At 36.3% G+C, this 17,221-nt stretch overlaps 1 protein-coding gene across 4 annotated transcripts in view; it reads left to right on the top strand.

Annotated features, from left to right (window-relative positions):
• Positions 1-17,221, top strand: part of LOC138691920 (zinc finger protein 665-like) — a 58,875-nt gene that overhangs the window by 25,949 nt on the left and 15,705 nt on the right. For 2 of the 4 annotated variants that reach the window (XM_069814547.1, XM_069814546.1), the window contains 4 exons: positions 813-913; positions 1,629-1,769; positions 6,954-7,021; positions 11,379-12,866. In XM_069814547.1, coding sequence (XP_069670648.1) covers positions 818-913; positions 1,629-1,769; positions 6,954-7,021; positions 11,379-12,858 — 1,785 coding nt within the window. In that variant the 5' untranslated portion in view covers positions 813-817 and the 3' untranslated portion in view covers positions 12,859-12,866. Of the gene's footprint in view, positions 1-812; positions 914-1,628; positions 2,055-6,953; positions 7,022-11,378; positions 16,986-17,221 lie in introns of those variants that run through there. The other 2 variants (XM_069814548.1, XM_069814550.1) reach the window with 2 other exon arrangements.

The following is a 17,221-nucleotide window of genomic DNA, read 5'->3' as shown; positions in this document are numbered from 1 at the left end:
GAAAGCCTCCTTATCTATTATTTGCTTTTCTGTCGTACCTATTATTCAGAAATTGACATTATTTTTACTATAAAGCTTTTAAAAACGTCTATATACTTAAATGATAACCAACAGTATATTCACCTAATCAACGTTGGCAACCTTCCTGTTTGGAACTACGCTACGGAAAATTTAAAAAATGAATTATATCGTCAGCAATTATGCTCAGACTGTGTTGTGTATTTAATAACTGTTACAAATAATTTATTTTCATCACATCTAACATTAAAATATATCCAAACAATAAAAGTATCATTGGCACATTTGGTTGGTAACACTGGTTGCAACCGCAGCAAAAGTTTCTACAAAACCGATATCAAAAATGCTGCGGCTGCAACCCTGAGAACCCTGTTCACACGTCGCTACTTTTAAGCTGCGCACAGCATGGAAAAGTAGCGGGCAGCAGGTTCGGCAGCGCTACTTTTCGGGTTGCACCGTTGTTCACACGTCGCAGTACGAGAGTTGCGCAGTTTTTTGTACTGCAGCGCTGCAAAAGTAGCGACGTGTGACCGTACCTTCAGTGAGTTTTATTTACTTGTCGTGTAGGTTGACGTCGGCCATGTTGTGACGTCAGAATCGTTTGTCAAACTTGACGAAAATTAAGCGATATCCCATAATAAAAGAATCCCAATATTTCCCATATGTTGTGTAGTAGATGACTTGTTCCCATAGGAGGGAGTGTGATGTGAATCGGATCTTAATAATTTGTAATGAGAGTTCCTCACACGTTCAGTTTCTGTAATCGCTGTCATTTACATTTCCTCTTCTTTCAGTTGTGATGGATAGGATCAAGGTAGAAACTGAGGCTGAGCAATTGGGTTTAGAACCACATGATGAAACGTACAAAACAGAAGAGTATCAGACTGTATTAGAGGTAAACTAAAAAGTCTTACTATTCACACATAGTGTTTTACAAATCCAGCATTCACCAATCTTCCCTCTTTTCTGCCTTCCTCTTTGTTTTGTCATATGATCCAGATAACTTAATGTCGTTTACCATTTTCTTCTACCCCAAACTCTTCTCCCGTTCACCATTTTTTGCAGTGCATCCTTCGGTACACATTTTTTTCTCAGGCAGTGACCCAACCAATTTCTTTTTCTCTTCCTGATCAATTTCAGAATCGTTCTCTTTACAGTAGCTTCATTTCTTATTCTGTCTGTCACATAACAAGTTCCATTCTTCTCCATATTCACATTTCAAATGCTTCTAATCGCTTGTCGTCACTTCGTCGTAATGTCCACGTTTCTGCCCCACGCAATGAATAATTCCATGGTTACAGGCTAACATTTGTACAACATTAATGAACTTTTCTATATTCGCATAATATAGAATATAAATCCGCTTTTATACACATTACCTTACGTAAATAATTTCGAGAGGTGATACCTGGCCTATTATTATTATTAGTCATTGCCAGTGTCCCTTAAGGCCTTGTTTCTATTCTGCCTCCATTTACCTTCTCTACTTTGTCGCCTGCATGGAAAGTTAACCAATGAGTGCCATACAAAACTAGATTGGTGACTGTTACACATTAATTCAGCTTCAAAATATGTAATAAAATTATTCACGATGTCTTTTTGTTCTGTAGGAAGGGAATTTATCGCATCTGGAATTGACTGGCGTGAAGACAGAATGCGTGGACCAGAGTTACGATATCAAAACAGATATAAAGGTAGAAGACACCACACCAGTGCCTATTAGCTTTCCTGTGGTGAAATCTGAAGTTGATGTAAGTGGTTCATCGTCAATATACAGATATACCAGAAGAAATTTTTTAAGAGTGTCAGATCTATTAACAGTCTCAAATTTTGTATTAACTGTTTTCCATTTTTCACTATGTCTACTACTTAGACGATTTTTATTTTAGATTTTAAATACAGCAATAATTCGAAAATATATATTTCTCGTAGGAACAGAAATTTACTTCGAGTGTACGGCGAAAATAGTGCTTAATGGGATGATGATGATGATGATGATTATTATTATTATTATTATTATTATTATTATTATTATTATTATTCTAAATAAATAAAAATAAAAAATAAATAATAATTATTATTATCATTATTATTATTATTATTATTATTATTATTATTATTATTATTGTTACTACTACTTGGGCTGATTACCTGGTTGGGTTTTTTTCCGAGATTTCCCCAACTGTAAGGTGAATGCCAGGTAATTTATGGCGAATCCTCGACATGATCTCGCCAAATACCAACTCGCTATCACCAATTCATCGCCGCTAAATAACCTAGTAGTTGATACAGCGTCAAATAAAAAAATAAATAATAATAATAATAATTATTATTATTATTATTATTGTTATTATGATGATGATTATTATTATTGTTATTATTATTATTATTATTATTATTGTTGTTATTATTATTGCTATGATTATTATTATTATTATTATTATTATTATTATTATTGTTGTTGTTATTGTTATTATTGTTATTGTTGTTATTATTATTGGTATTAGGTTGAACGAGGATTGAGCGTATTCTCTTCCTGCACTTTGAGCCATCTTACATGTCATACCAACATAACTTACGAGGCATTACGAACGTTCCGCGCTAGTTTGCAATATTGCAGCGGGATGGTTACGCGGGTATTTAAAATGTATAAATTCATAGCTATCGACATAACATAACGAATGTTTCGCGCTAGTTTCTAATGTTCGAGCGGGAATTCGTAGTTGTGGAAATGGCTGCAGTAGGTGATCGTATTAATATTAGAAAGCTGAGCATTATTAATAGTGAAAATGAAGCGCAACAGTGGTGCCGGGAGAAAGGTCTGCTTCCCGCAAATATGGAGTGTCCACTTTGTGGGGAGTTTTCGTACTCCCAAACAATAAGGGAGTGCGATGAGACGAATGTACCAGATGTAGCGGAGTCAACGATCACGGATTGGTTTTCATACTTGAGGGAAGTGTGTAGAGGTAAGAAAATGAACTGTTATGGCAGATTGGGTTAATTTAGGATTTTACTGACAGGTTAGGTTAGTTTAGGATTTTACTGACAGGTTAGCTTAGGATAGATAACGATGAAAGAGTAATGGAAGGTATCGTATGATGACGCAGAATATCTGCATGGAAATATCATATGTACTTCGGTACATTGAAATAATATTAGGATAGATAAGGTTAGTGTAGGATTTTATTGACAGGTTAGGTTAGTTTAGGATTTTAGTGACAGGTTAGGTTAGTTTAGGATTTAAGTGACATATTAGGTTAGTTTAGACTTTTATAATGCGTTGCATAATTATCTGTGACAGGTTAGGTTAGTTTAGGGTTTTGGTTAGGTTAGGTTAGATAAGGTTAGTGTAGGATTTTAGTGACAGGTTACGTTATCTTAGGTTTTTATGATGCGTTACGTATTAGGTTAGTTTAGGATTTAGTGACAGGTAGGTTAGTTTAGGATTTAGTGACAGGTAGGTTAGTTTAGGATTTTAGTGACAGGTTAGGTTTAGGATTTTAGTGACAGGTTAGGTTAGTTTAGGATTTTAGTGACAGGTTAGGTTAGTTTAGACTTTTATGATGCGAAGCATAATTATCTGTGACAGGTTAGGTTAGTTTAGGGTTTAGGTTAGGTTAGGTTAGTTTTGGATTTTGGTTAGGTTAGGTTAGGTTAGGTTGGGTTAGAATTTTGGTTAGGTTAGGTTAGTTTAGGGTTTTGGTTAGGTTAGGTTAGGGTTTTAGGTTAGGTTAGGATTTTGGTTAGGTTAGGTTAGTTTAGGGTTTTGATTAGGTTAGGTTAGTTTAGGATTTTGGTTAGGTTAGGTTAGTTTAGGGTTTTGGTTAGGATAGCTTAGGTGAGGTTATGTTAGGTTTTCTTTAGGTTAGGTTAGTTTAGATTAGGTTACGATTTTGGTTAGGTTAGGTTAATGTAGGGTTTTGGTTAGGTTAGGTTAGTTTAGGATTTTGGTTAGGTTAGTTTAGGGTTTTAGTTAGGTTTGTTTATGTTAGATTAGGTTAGAAATTTGGTTAGGTTAGGTTAGTTTAGGATTTTGGTTGGGTTAGATTAGTTTAGGATTTAGGATAGGTTAGGTGAGGTTAGGTTAGGGTTTTCTTTAGATTAGGTTAGGTTACGATTTTGGTTAGGTTAGGTTAGTTTAGGGTTTTGGTTAGGTTAGGTTAGTTTAGGATTTTGGTTAGGTTAGTTTAGGGTTTTAGTTAGGTTTGTTTATGTTAGGTTAGGTTAGAAATTTGGTTAGGTTAAGTTAGTTTAGGGTTTTGGTTAGGTTAGGTTTGTTTAGGGTTTAGGTTAAGTTAGGTTAGTTTAGGTTTTTATTATGCGTTATATAGTTTTAGCTTTTTTATGCTTTGTGTAGGCAAATATGTGGCAGGTTAGGTTGGGTTAGTTTAGGATTTTGTTGAGAAGTTGGGTTAGGTTAGTTTAGGCTTTTTTATGCTTTGCATATACGAAACTGTGCAATGTTGTGTTAGGATAGTTTAGGTTTTATTGACAGGTTAGTTTAGTTTTGGAGTTTAGTGAAATAGGTTAGGTTAGTTTAGACTTTTATGATGCGTTAGGTTAGGTTAGTTTAGGTTTTTGTAGGCTTTTATTTGCTATAAGTGTTATTTTCTTTCAGACAATGTGGATCGCCTTTAGAAGAACGAACCTAGAATTGGAGGGCCGAATCATATAGTAGAAATTGATGAATGCAAGATTGGACGTAGGAAATTTTAGGCTGGTGGTCGCATTGTGGAGGGTTCTCGGGTTTTGGGCATGATAGTTCGTGAGACGAAGGAAGTGCGATTGGAGATTTGTCCGAATAATAAAGAGGGACAAAGATACTTTTCTTGGTGTTATTCGGAAACATGTCGCCGCTCAAACCACAATAATGACGGACTGCTGGAAGGGATATGAAGGCCTGGATGTTAACAATTTCCGTCATTTGACTGTGAATCAGAGCCTCAACTTTATTGATCCGGAAAGCGGTGCATGCACGAATTTGGTCGAAAACGCAAGCGATTGAGTGTGGCTGTCGTGAAGTAGTGATTTTTTGTTTTTTACGTTGGCAGTTGAAGGACGTCATTGTCTATCATAATGGCGGGCTTCGAAAGAAAGTTCAGTTGTGAAATTTATGTGTTTATTGTAGTATTATATGCTCCAGCGGAGTGTTTTTCAGTGCGTATTGAATTAATAACAGTTCAGCGTTCTTCACATTACATCGTATCGTGTGTTTCATGTGACTAAAATCGTTTCACTGACTAGAAAACAGAACGTTTGCACTCACATTACGTTGGACGTTTCATTTCACAGGTAATTTGCCACATATCTCTACAGTTATTTTACTTGTAACAATTACCAATAGAATGCTTAAGTTTTAAAATGCATCTCCACAAAAAATTCCAACAAATTCGCTTTATAATTCGAACATTTTGTATTGCAAAATCGTCGGAATCCGCTCAATCCTCGTTTCACCCTTTCTTTGTCTGCCACGAAAACGGTCTCTTCAATTGTTTTACAAGCTTCTACATTGACGACAAATTCCAGATTCCATATCTGAATTCATTTGGAGTTGAATCTTCTGAATCCGCAGTAACAATATGTATTACAAATTAATTTGCAAGTGTGGTGGAAGAACTTTCACTTTCCACCATCTTATGTCAAAAGGAGAAGTCATGTTACAGAATCTATATTTTGAGGTAATAAAATTTCCAACTGCAAAATGTATTAATATTTCGTTATATTACATTTTATTGTTTGTTTACTTTAACCATTCTTGCAAATTCTCGTTATGTGTTTTGCAGGTCATTTATACGTGAGATGCACATATTTTCAAGGTTGAAACTGATTCCAATGTCTGACATTTTAAGCAAATAACCTGCATTTAAGGAAACCATGCAGTTCAGTGGAACTAATTGGGATTTGTTTAAAAGTCATTACAACCTTACCGACAAGTTAGATTGGATTCACTGAGTTTGAATAGTGAAGTGTCTGACATAGGAAACCAATGACCGCTATATGGGAGTTAAGGGGAGAGGGTGGTATTTTTTTGTGAAAAATGAGTAAATTTTGAAAAAAAAAAAAAATAAGAATTCTTTAAAATACTCTGTGATATGTGTGGAATGCATAGCATAACATTTTGTGGGTATTTGTTCCCTTATCGGATGTTGAGTCGCCATTTTTAAACTTCCTTAGTTATGGATTTTTAAATCACTCGCCCACTTTTATTGTTGTTTCCAGTAAATTAAATTTTCAAAATTTATTTTTTTCTTTAAAATACCCTTTGATATGTGTGGAATGCGTTGCATAACATTTTGTGGGTATTTGTGCCGTTATTGGATGTTGAGACGTCATTTTTTAACTTCCTCCGCTATGGAAATTTAAATCACTCGCCCCCTTTTATCGGTTTACGGTAACTTCATTTTTTTTGCTACATTGCCAGACAAAAATGGATATAATTTCTGTATTATTAAAGATACATGCATGAAATTTAGAACACACATTCTTTAGACTATTAAGAAACTTTTCTCTGTAACAGAATTTTATTGATTTCATTTAAAAAATACGTCCGTTTGTTTGCAAGAAAGGAAATCAGAAAATTGTTATTAAATTTTAATTGTTTATTTTACAAACGTAGGGACTAATATCAAAATTCTGTTACAGACAGTTTGTAGAACATGCTTTTGCAAATACATTGCAAAAAACTGTTTGAATCTGTCTTTAAAGACGGTTTAGATATATCGGTTTTAGTACAATCCTGCATTGGGGACATTTTTTTCAAATTTGGGCTCCCTAATATTTTTTTTTTTTTCAAAATATTTTTATTTGGTTGAATTGCGACAGCTATGAGCTCTCTACATACAAAAAATTAATATTTTACACCAAATATGAAAAAGTTGAAAAAAATACCATCCTCTGCCCTTAAAGATCTCTTCATAATTTACTCATTTTTACAGGAAGGTTTGTTGGATGTGGACAGAGTTGAACAGGAACAGAAAGTGAAGGATGAAGTGTTACCTGGCAGGTAAGTACATTGTGATGATCTTGTTTCTTCCATGCTTTCAAAACTTCATTTAATAAGACGTAGGAAATAAATTTTATGCTCCACCATGCCGAAATGTAGTAATTATACACCTGGTACCAGTCCTTTAATGTATGTCATTAAAGTACACCTACTCATTAGAGTACAGGTGTTCAGCCAATGACAAGTCAGCTTTGTCTCGTTATAAAACCTCAGCCAATGACAAGTCAGCTTTGTACCGTTATAAAACCGCAAGTATCCATTATTCTCGGATATGCAATCGAAAGAGAATTAGCGAAAAGTCACGGAGGCTGGAAATCCAATACTGTAGCAGAAGGTTATGTTCTGTTACTTTAATAATTAGCGTTAATTGTAAATAATATTCAAATGAATTCAATTTGTCATCTCGTTTTTCAATGTCTAATTTAATTTCAATGTTATATCAAAGTTAATATTTAGTTTACTCTGTAGGTTCTTATAGGGTCTCAAGGTCAATGTGGACATCTGTTCCTCGGAAAAAATCAATACTTTCGCGTCTGCGCACATCTCACAATTTACGAGGTATTGCTCAAGGTCAGTTAGATATAAATAAAATGAATAATTTCAAGTTAGAAATATGGTCGAGCATAAAAAGTCGTATGAAACTCGCCTATAAAGGGAAGTAAGAAGCTCGTATGAAAATTATGAAACTCGCTTGCGCTCGTTTCATAAACATGTATACTCGCTTCTTAATTACTATCATTATAGGCTCGTTGCATAATGTACTATTAGAATGTATGATACTGTTTTTATCTACTATTTTGTGTGGTTATTGCTATTAACGCCACAATGTGTCTTGGTGCTGATATGATATAAGATGCACTAAAATCATCATTACCGTGACAAGGAACACACTACAACTCCTGCTATATCTGGTGCTTTATTATTCTACTGTCATTTTTTTAATCAGCGCCCCATTAACTCCAACATGTCTAAAAGCCAAGGCGCAACAAAAAAGTTTATTTGCTGGTGTTATCTGTGTTGTATATAAACAGAGGATTTTTCATAAGTAAGGAATTTTGCTTCATTTCTTTCACACAAAATATTTGGTTGCTATGGGAACAGTTTCATTGTTGACTAATTTAACGTAGTTTCTATACTGTTTACACAACTACTGGAACAATGAAATTCTAGTTATTTAATAGGATGTTCAAAATGTTCCTCATTTACAATCTGGCAGTGGCTAAGCTGAAGCGTGAATTCTTGTTGAACATTTTCAGTCACTGCTGGTGGTATATCTCTGCAGTCTCTCGTGATCCTCTTTTTTAACTCTTCCATATTAGCAGGCCTCGTAACAAAAACTCTACATTTCCAAAATTTCCATAAAAAGTAGTCAAGTGGAGAGAGATCTTGTGATCTTCCAGGTCACTCCATAAATCCTCTTTTCCGATCCATCTATTTGGGAAAAATCTTCCAGATATTCTCGAATATGGAGAGGATAATGAGGGAAGCGCCATCTTGTTCATACCAGATTGAACCATTAGGAACGTCTGGATCTTGATGATTTCGATACAAGACAGCAAGGGATGGTATGAGAACTTAACGCGAGAATTCCAAATAGCTGTCACCTCTAAGTGTCTCGTCAGAGTACTAAGGACCTAAAATTCTTTTCTCAAAATTTCTGGCCACACATTTACTTTTTGGGTTTGCTGTGTGTGCGTTTATACCATCCAGTGTTGATTCTTGGTTGACTAATACCGACAATTTTGTCTATTTACTTCATCGTTAAGACAAAATGAAACTTTACCAGAAAATAACATTTGATACAAAGTCCAGTCGCCCCGAGTGGCGCAGTTGGTATAGCGCTGGCCTTCTGTGCCCGAGGTTCCGGGTTCGATCCTGGCCCAAGTCGTTGGCATTTAAGTGTGCATGTAAAAGAACTTGTGCGCTACAAAATTCTGGCACATCAGCAACATTGATATAACCTACGCAGTTGCGAGCATCGTTAAATAAACCATTTAATTTTTAATACAAAGTCCGGATTTCTATCGCAGAGATCAGTCATTGTCTCACAGAACTGTAACCTTCTATCGAAGTCATCTTCCATCAACTCCTGCATTGGCTGGACTTTATAAGGTTGGTATTTAGGTTAATTAGCATAAGTGTAACCGTTTTTTAAGTGGGCACCAATTTTTTGTTTGTAATGGTTGTTACAGCACCCACTTACGTAAACCCCAGCTATGACTGGAGGGCCACACCTGTCGTTGGTTAATGGGTCCATCGGACCTGGCCGGGAGGAGTTTTAGAGTCCACCGACCTTTCTCACAAGCACCACGCCGTGGCAGGCCAGCGTAAGAGATGAAATAGCATTTCCTCTGTTTCTGATGTTGTGGTTATACTGCCATTACCCGGTCCTCAGAGCCTCATCTGTAAAAGCAGGTTGCACCACGGGCAGGTTGAGGATGCAATATAATCCAAATTGGCCTCTATGCAACAAAGAAGAAGAAATGACTGCAGATCATCTACAAACCTGTGAAGTTCTACCTGATGTATCCACCACTGAGAAATAATGGAGAGCAACAACGCTAATGGCTTCGTTGCCAAAGCCAGGCATTAGATAACAACAACAACATGTTGATGCAATATTCTCCAGGCAGTTAGTTTCGAGATATCGAGTGCATTTTCTAATTCTTTGGGAGACGCCTTTGGTTTCTGTTGAATTGCAAGTAAAACATCGTGTTGCACGTCACCATCTATGGACGGTCTTCCAAGTCTTTTTATATTCCTCTCATATCCGTGTTCATTGAATTTTTTTTTTTCTCTTTCACACACGGTTGCTTGTCAAATTGTTTGCCAATCTGGATGAGTTTTATTAAAAATTATGCATACCTCTTGTTGTATACATCTTCTGTCGCCAACTCCTATCATCGTCATCATCATCAACATCATCATCCTCATCATCAGAATTTCCAACCTTTCTGTTTCTGGCAAAAAAAAAAAAAAAAAAAAAAGGTAACGGTATCCCCGTAACATGTCATGAAGGCATTTGGGGGCCATGGAGGTAGAGCCACATGCTTTCCATGACCTCGGCACTAGAATGAGGTGGTGTGGTCGGCACCACGCTCTGGCCGCCTTTTACCCCCGGGAAAGACCCGGTACTCAGTTTTATAGGAGGCTGAGTGAACCTCGGGGCCGTTCTGAAAGTTTGGCAACGAGAAAAAATCCACCTGGGATCGAACCCCGGACCTCTCAGTCCGTAGCCAGCTGCTCTACCAACTGAGCTACCCGGCCGCCCCCTGTTTCTGGTAAAAGCATTTCATTTTTCACTGATGACACAGATATGTTTCTTCACACAAAATAGTTAAAGAAAGTAACAGTGAAATTGTTCCCATAGCAACCAAACGTTTTGTATGAAATAAATGATACTAAATAAGTAACAATAAGATACCAACCATTTGAAAAAAAAAGAAGTATGTTGCTATTTAAAAATGTTGTCGATGATGTCGCACCCTGTACAATAATGGCTGAAAAGGAACCAACACATTAATTACCATTGTAATAAATTACGTAAAATGGTGTATTATTTTGTTTTATTGAGGAATTACTTGTCAATAAGTTTATTACGCACAATATATTTAACTTTATTTCAATCGGTAATAATGTATGGAATTATAGGATGGGGTAGCTCATTTAAATCCAATTTTAATCCACTTTATTTATTACAGAAGAAAATAATTAAAATATGTCTTCATAAACCTATTGATTTTCCATCTCAAAATTTGTTTCTAGGCTTTAATGTACTTAACGTAAGACAAATTTATTATATTGTATTAATAAAATTTATACATAAAAATCGAAATAATTTCGAATTCTATTTTCATAGTTATGAAACAAAAGGTATGAATTGTTTAAGATGGTTTGAACCAAAATGCAACACTGTTACAGTATTTAATCATAGTAGTAATTTAGGCCCAAGAATATATAACAAATTTATATTTAAATATCCTAATCTTGTCAATTCTAATAGTTCTAGTATTAAATTTAAAAAGTTATGTATGGATTTTATAAAAATTGAAAAATTGTAAATTTAAATTTATATACTATAATTGCACAGTAGACATGAGACAAATTGTATTGTATAATTATTAATTTCAATTCAGGAATCCGCCCCTGAGCACTAAAAGTATTAAATTTGACGTGTCGGAGTATTTCTTAATTAATTTTAGTTTTATTTGCTTTATTCCGTACTTACGGAAAACTCTGTATAGCTGTGTGTGTCTGTGTTTTTGTCTTTGACTTTGTTTCTGTGTGATGATTGATATATTTTGATCTCACGACTTTGATTATAGTGGAGACTGATACATTTTTATATTCATTTCAGCATTTTGAATAATGTTGAGAAGAGAGTGACAGAAGAATACGCCAATACTGAATTTGAAGAAGACAATCTGACACAGAATAGTAACTACACACCAGAGTCTTCGAACTTCGACGACGTAAACCGTAATTCCTTCAAGTGTAATATATGCAACGAGGTTTTCCTAACACCGCAATCTCTAAAACTCCATTCTTATATACACGCAACAACAAAGCCATTCAAATGTGACGTCTGTGGAAAGTGTTTCTCACAATTAGGAAATTTAAAGCGACATGCAAATATTCACACAGGCGAAAGAAGGTCTTTCAAATGCGAGCTCTGTGGTAAGTGTTTCTCACAGCTAGGGCACTTAAAGCGACACGCAAATATTCACATAGGCGGAATGACATTCAAATGCGAGATATGTGGGCAGAGTTTCTCACAGTTAAGATATTTAAAGGAACACGCACTCGTTCACACAGACGAAAGGCCGTTCAAATGCGAGGTGTGCGGGAAATTTTTCTCACGATTGGGATATTTGAAGAAACATGCTCTCGGGCACACAGGTGATAGGAAGTACAAGTGCGAGGTGTGTGGAAAGAATTTTTTGAATTCGGTAGTTTTACGTAATCATTCACTCATACATACTGGTGAAAGGCGCTATAAGTGCGAGGTGTGTGGGAAGTGTTTCTTGAGATTGGGAGATTTTCAGAGTCATTCACGCATTCACACAGGCGAAAGGCCCCACAAGTGCGACGTATGTGGAAAGTGTTTCTTAAGATTGCGGAGTTTTCAGAATCATGTACGTATCCACACTGGCGAAATGCCATTCAAATGCGATGTGTGTGGAAAGTGTTTCTCACAATTAAGATATTTAAAAAGACATGAACCCATTCACAAAGGCGATAGGGAATTGAAATGCAAGGTGTGTGGAAAGTGTTTTTCTCGATTGGAAGACTTACGGATTCATGTTCTCTTTCACCCAGACGAACGACCCTACAAGTGCGAGATGTGTGGGAAGTGTTTCTCACGAAGGCGAGACTTACAGGATCATGTACGCATTCACACTGGCGAAATGCCATTCAAATGCGACGTGTGTGCGAAGTCTTTCTCACAATTGAGATATGTTAAACGACATGCACGCATTCACAAAAGCGAAAAGCCATTCAAATGTGAGGTTTGTGCAAAGTGTTTCTCACGAGCGGAAGACTTACATACTCACGTTCTTGTTCACCCTGACGAAAGGCCGTATAAGTGCAAGGAGTGTGGAAAGTGCTTTACACGAACACGACACTTAGAGGTTCATCTACGGATTCACACCGGCGAAATGCCATTCAAATGCGAATTGTGTGGAAAGTGTTTCTCACAATCAAGATATGTAGCGCGACATGCACGCATTCACAAAGGTGAACGGCCAGTCAAATGCGAGGTGTGTGGAAAGTCTTTCTCACGAGTGGGAGAGTTACAAATTCATGTTCAGATTCACGCAGACGAAATGCCGTAGAATTCGAGGTATGTGGAAAGTGATTATCACAGTTGGGAGACGTAAACATTCATACTACTTACTTACTTACTGTCTTTTAAGGAACCCGGAGGTTCATTGCTGCCTTCACATAAGCCCGCCATTGGTCCCTATCCTGAGCAAGATTAATCCAGTCTCTATCATCATATCCCACCTCCCTCAAATCCATTTTAATATTATCTTCCCATCTACGTCTCGGCCTCCCTAAAGGTCTTTTTCCCTCCGCCCTCCCAATTAATACTCTATATGCATTTCTGGATTCGCCCATACGTGCTACATGCCCTGTCCAACTCAAACGTCTGGATTTAATGTTCCTAATTATGTCAGGTGAAGAATACAATGCGTACAGTTCTGTGTTGTGTAACTTTCTCCATTCTCCTGTAACTTCATCCCTCTTAGCCCCAAATATTTTCCTAAGCACCTTATTCTCAAACATCCGTAACCTATGTCCCTCAGAGTGAGAGTCCAAGTTTCACAACCATACAGAACAACCGGTAATATAACTGTTTTATAAATCCTAACTTTCAGATTTTTTGACAACAGACTGGATGATAAAAGCTTCTCAACCGAATAATAACAGGGATTTCCTATATTTATTTTGTGTTTAATTTCCTCCCGAGTATCATTTGTATTTGTTACTCTTGCTCCAAGATATTTGAACTTCTGCACGTCTTCAAAAGATAAATTTCCAATTTTTATATTTTCATTTCGTACAATATTCTGGTCACGAGACATAATCATATACTTTGTCTTTTCGGGATTTACTTCCAAACCTATCTCTTTACTTGCTTCCAGTAAAATTCCCGTACTTTCCGTAAATATTCATACTGAAATTTAATATCTGTGGAAACTGTTTTTTTACATGTTTGAGTTTTCCGATCATACCCACTTACACACAGATCAGAGATGATTGAAAAATGAATTCTGGGTAAAGAGTTATCTCTGATCGGAACGTGGAATATAACATAATTTCCTTCGCTCAGCTGAAAAGCCTTTCAAATCTGGTGTATTCGTAATTATGTTTCACGTGTAAGGAAAAGCTGATACAGCAGTATTGTTTACAGGTATACCAACTTTCATATTATGTGTAAATTTGTGCTGGAATATAATAATTTGGTACTCAAATACATTGAGGATTTTCTCACTTACGATCCTTGTGTTCGCGGATTGGGAACTGCTGCATCCGTTAGAGGACTTACGTTTTCCGTGGCAAGGTTTGTGTTTCTATTTATAGGTTAGCTGGCCATGTGCGTTCTTATAAGATTAGCAATTAGTTGACTGATATTTTATTTTAAATGAAAAGAGAAATTAGCACGTGGTCCACACAACGAACGCACAGCCACTACGGTATCTGACAAAGCATCCCTCAAAGTAACTGCAAGCCATTACCTTCACATGCTTTATATGGCAGTACGCAACCGAATCTTTATTTCAATATTGTGATAGTGTTCCTCTCCAAGATATGTTGCAAAATTCATTAGATCAGTGTTTTTTGCTAGAGATTGGAAAGAAAATAAATGTTGACATTATATACAATTTTGTTTATCAGAGTGGCGGCAAATGGAGGCCATTTTCAGCAATGACTGTGAGCATGGTAAGTCCAAATTATTGAACATTTTTTGTTAGTACTGTTATTTTTACGGAGAAATTGTTATTTGTTCAGCACAAAACACCGTCTGGCCACTCTTTTCTGAGAGCTTTGTTAATAATAGCTCTGTATCTTATTGATGATGCATTAAACTATGCAGTTTTCAATTACGTTGTAAGTTTTCATCATCACCATCATCCTTCACGAATTAGGCCTCTGTAGACCTGTTTCGGCCCCATCTAGCAGTCTTCTTAAAGGTCTTCCTGGTCGACGATGTCCTCTAGGTTTATACTGCATCATATTTTTTGGGATTCTTGAATTTTCCATTCTTCTTACATGATCTAGCCAATTGAATTTGTATCTGCTGATTTTTTCTTCTACTGACTCTACTTCTAATTGTTCTAAAATTTCTTCATTCCTTTTTGGGCCTAAAAGAGTATGTTATCCTGCTGTCCTCCTGAAAAATTTCATTTCCGTTGCTTTGATTCTGTTCATGTCTTTTTTCTTTAATGTCCAAATCTCGCTTCCGTATAAAAGGGAGGGTAATGCTAGTGTATTATATATTTTTATTCTTGTAGATTTTTGTACTAATTTAGCTTTTAATGTATTGTTTATTATTCTTAGAATTTGTGTAAATTTGGTAATTTTGTTGTTTACATCTTTTTCATTTTGATAAGATATTTCACAACCCAGATAATTGAAATTTTGCACTTGTTCGAGGCATTGGTTATTGTGTATTATCTTACTTCTGACTGAGTCTTGTCCTAAAAATGCCATTACTTTTGATTTTTGTGCTGAAATTCCATCCCTAAATCTTTTAATATTTTATTTAATGTATATATAATCCTCTTTGTAAATTATCCTCTGAATTGGAAATTAAGACTTGATCATCGACATAGAGTAAGGTATTTAATGTTAGAGCACTGGTTATTTTGATTCCTGATGTGTAGATTTGGTTCCATTTTGAAATAATTTCATTTATATAGATATTAAATAAAGTTGGTGATAGTGGACAACCTTGTCGAACTCCATTATTAACTAATTTTCTTTAGGATATACAGTTATTTATTTTGACACTTATTTTGCTGTCTGTGTAGATTTCTATTATATTTTGTAATAGCAAATTGGGAATATTTTAATCTTGTAATATGTCGAATAAAAGGTCTCTTCGGACTTTATCAAAAGCTTTCACAAAATCAATAAAAGCTATATGGGTTTCTAAATTAAATTCTCTTCGTTTTTCTAACAATAGTTTGATATTAAATAATGGATTTACACATGATCTTCCTTTTCTAAAGCCATTTTGACACTCCAGAAGGAAAGATTCAGCATGTTTTTTTTTTTAATTTTTCATTTAAAATCCTACTAAATATCTTATAACATGTGTTGAGGATACTAATCCCTCTATAGTTTTCAACATTCTGTTTATCTCCTGTTTTATATATGGGAATAGTTGTAACTTTTATTCCACAATAATGGCTTTTATTTCTAACTTTAATCACACACTGGTCCACTCAACACAGTCGTTATTGCACTCCACCGAAGGACAATGACTATTGAAGTGTATTATTGTGAAGAACAACAATGTAGGCTACTCCTAATTTCAACTAATGTTAACAAAGCACTATGGATGGAACAAAACTTTCAGTTCACAGTTCGTTCTACTTGGCTAGTTCTTCTCGGTCACTACTCAAGTTCACTGTACGTCGAACTCGCCTTCAGATACAGTTCACTGCATTTCGAACGCAATACTTCCAGAGGCACTTCACTGCACGTCGAACTCTGGTCCTCGCCGGGTCGCTGTCACAGTTGCTGTCCTCCTCACGTCGAACCCCGGTCTCGAACGTTGGCTTTCTTGCTCGCTCGAAGACTCACGTGTAGACTGACTGACTTCCGAAGACTAACTCAAACTCAGGTCCACCTCGCTCGCTGCCCAAGCCTGGCTCTCTCTCTCTTACTACTGACTGACTCAATCGCAGCACTCTCGGTGTTATATTTATTTATCACGATCGCCTAGAATTTTCTGTGTCCCAAAGCATCTGTAGCTTCATAATAATCGGTTTCCAGACGTTTCCTCTCTCCCCGCGCCCCGTCCAAGCGTCTACCAGATCCGAGTTCCGCTTCCCCGCGCCCCCCTCTCTGCCAGACGCGCACGAAACTCCCCGACGCCACAATACGTTTATCAGTTACTTTAGTAAAAAGAAGAACTCAATTGCTTCTTCCATGAGAATTATTATAGCCAGTCTCACCATAAATACTGTTCCAAACATGAGGCGCATACTCTGTATCCTCTTTTCAAGGTAATAAACAATTTTGTGGCCGCTGTATTCGCCGAAATCGACTGCAAAATCAGCTTGCAATGTCTCAATAGCTCTACACTTGGGAAATATCGACGTCCAGAAAGTCTGGAAATAACTGTCTTCTCAGGACTTTCTTCACAAAAAAATGAAGACTTTTCAAATGAATAATTGCGTCCGATTTCTGAAGGAATATATGAGGCCTTGCAAACCCAAAGGAGCTAAGTGACAAATTTTTCAAAACTGAGTTTTGTACACCTAAGTAATCTATGAACCAGCGCCAATGCACAGCTAAAAGAGATATGTTCTTAACCAGTTTCTAGTAGTTCCAACAGTGACCAAAAATGACACAGGATTTATGTCAAGACCCCTTTGCAATTCTAAAGGAGCTATGTGCAGCTGATTCTATTCAGTGGAAGGCGGACTAGTGACTGTTTTGTTGTATTTTTGGCGTACTTTT

This window comes from Periplaneta americana, chromosome 16, assembly GCF_040183065.1.
Source record: "Periplaneta americana isolate PAMFEO1 chromosome 16, P.americana_PAMFEO1_priV1, whole genome shotgun sequence".
Lineage (NCBI taxonomy): Eukaryota > Metazoa > Arthropoda > Insecta > Blattodea > Blattidae > Periplaneta > Periplaneta americana.
Note: the sequence above shows the minus strand (reverse complement) of the source record. Positions and strands in the feature narration are given on the sequence as shown.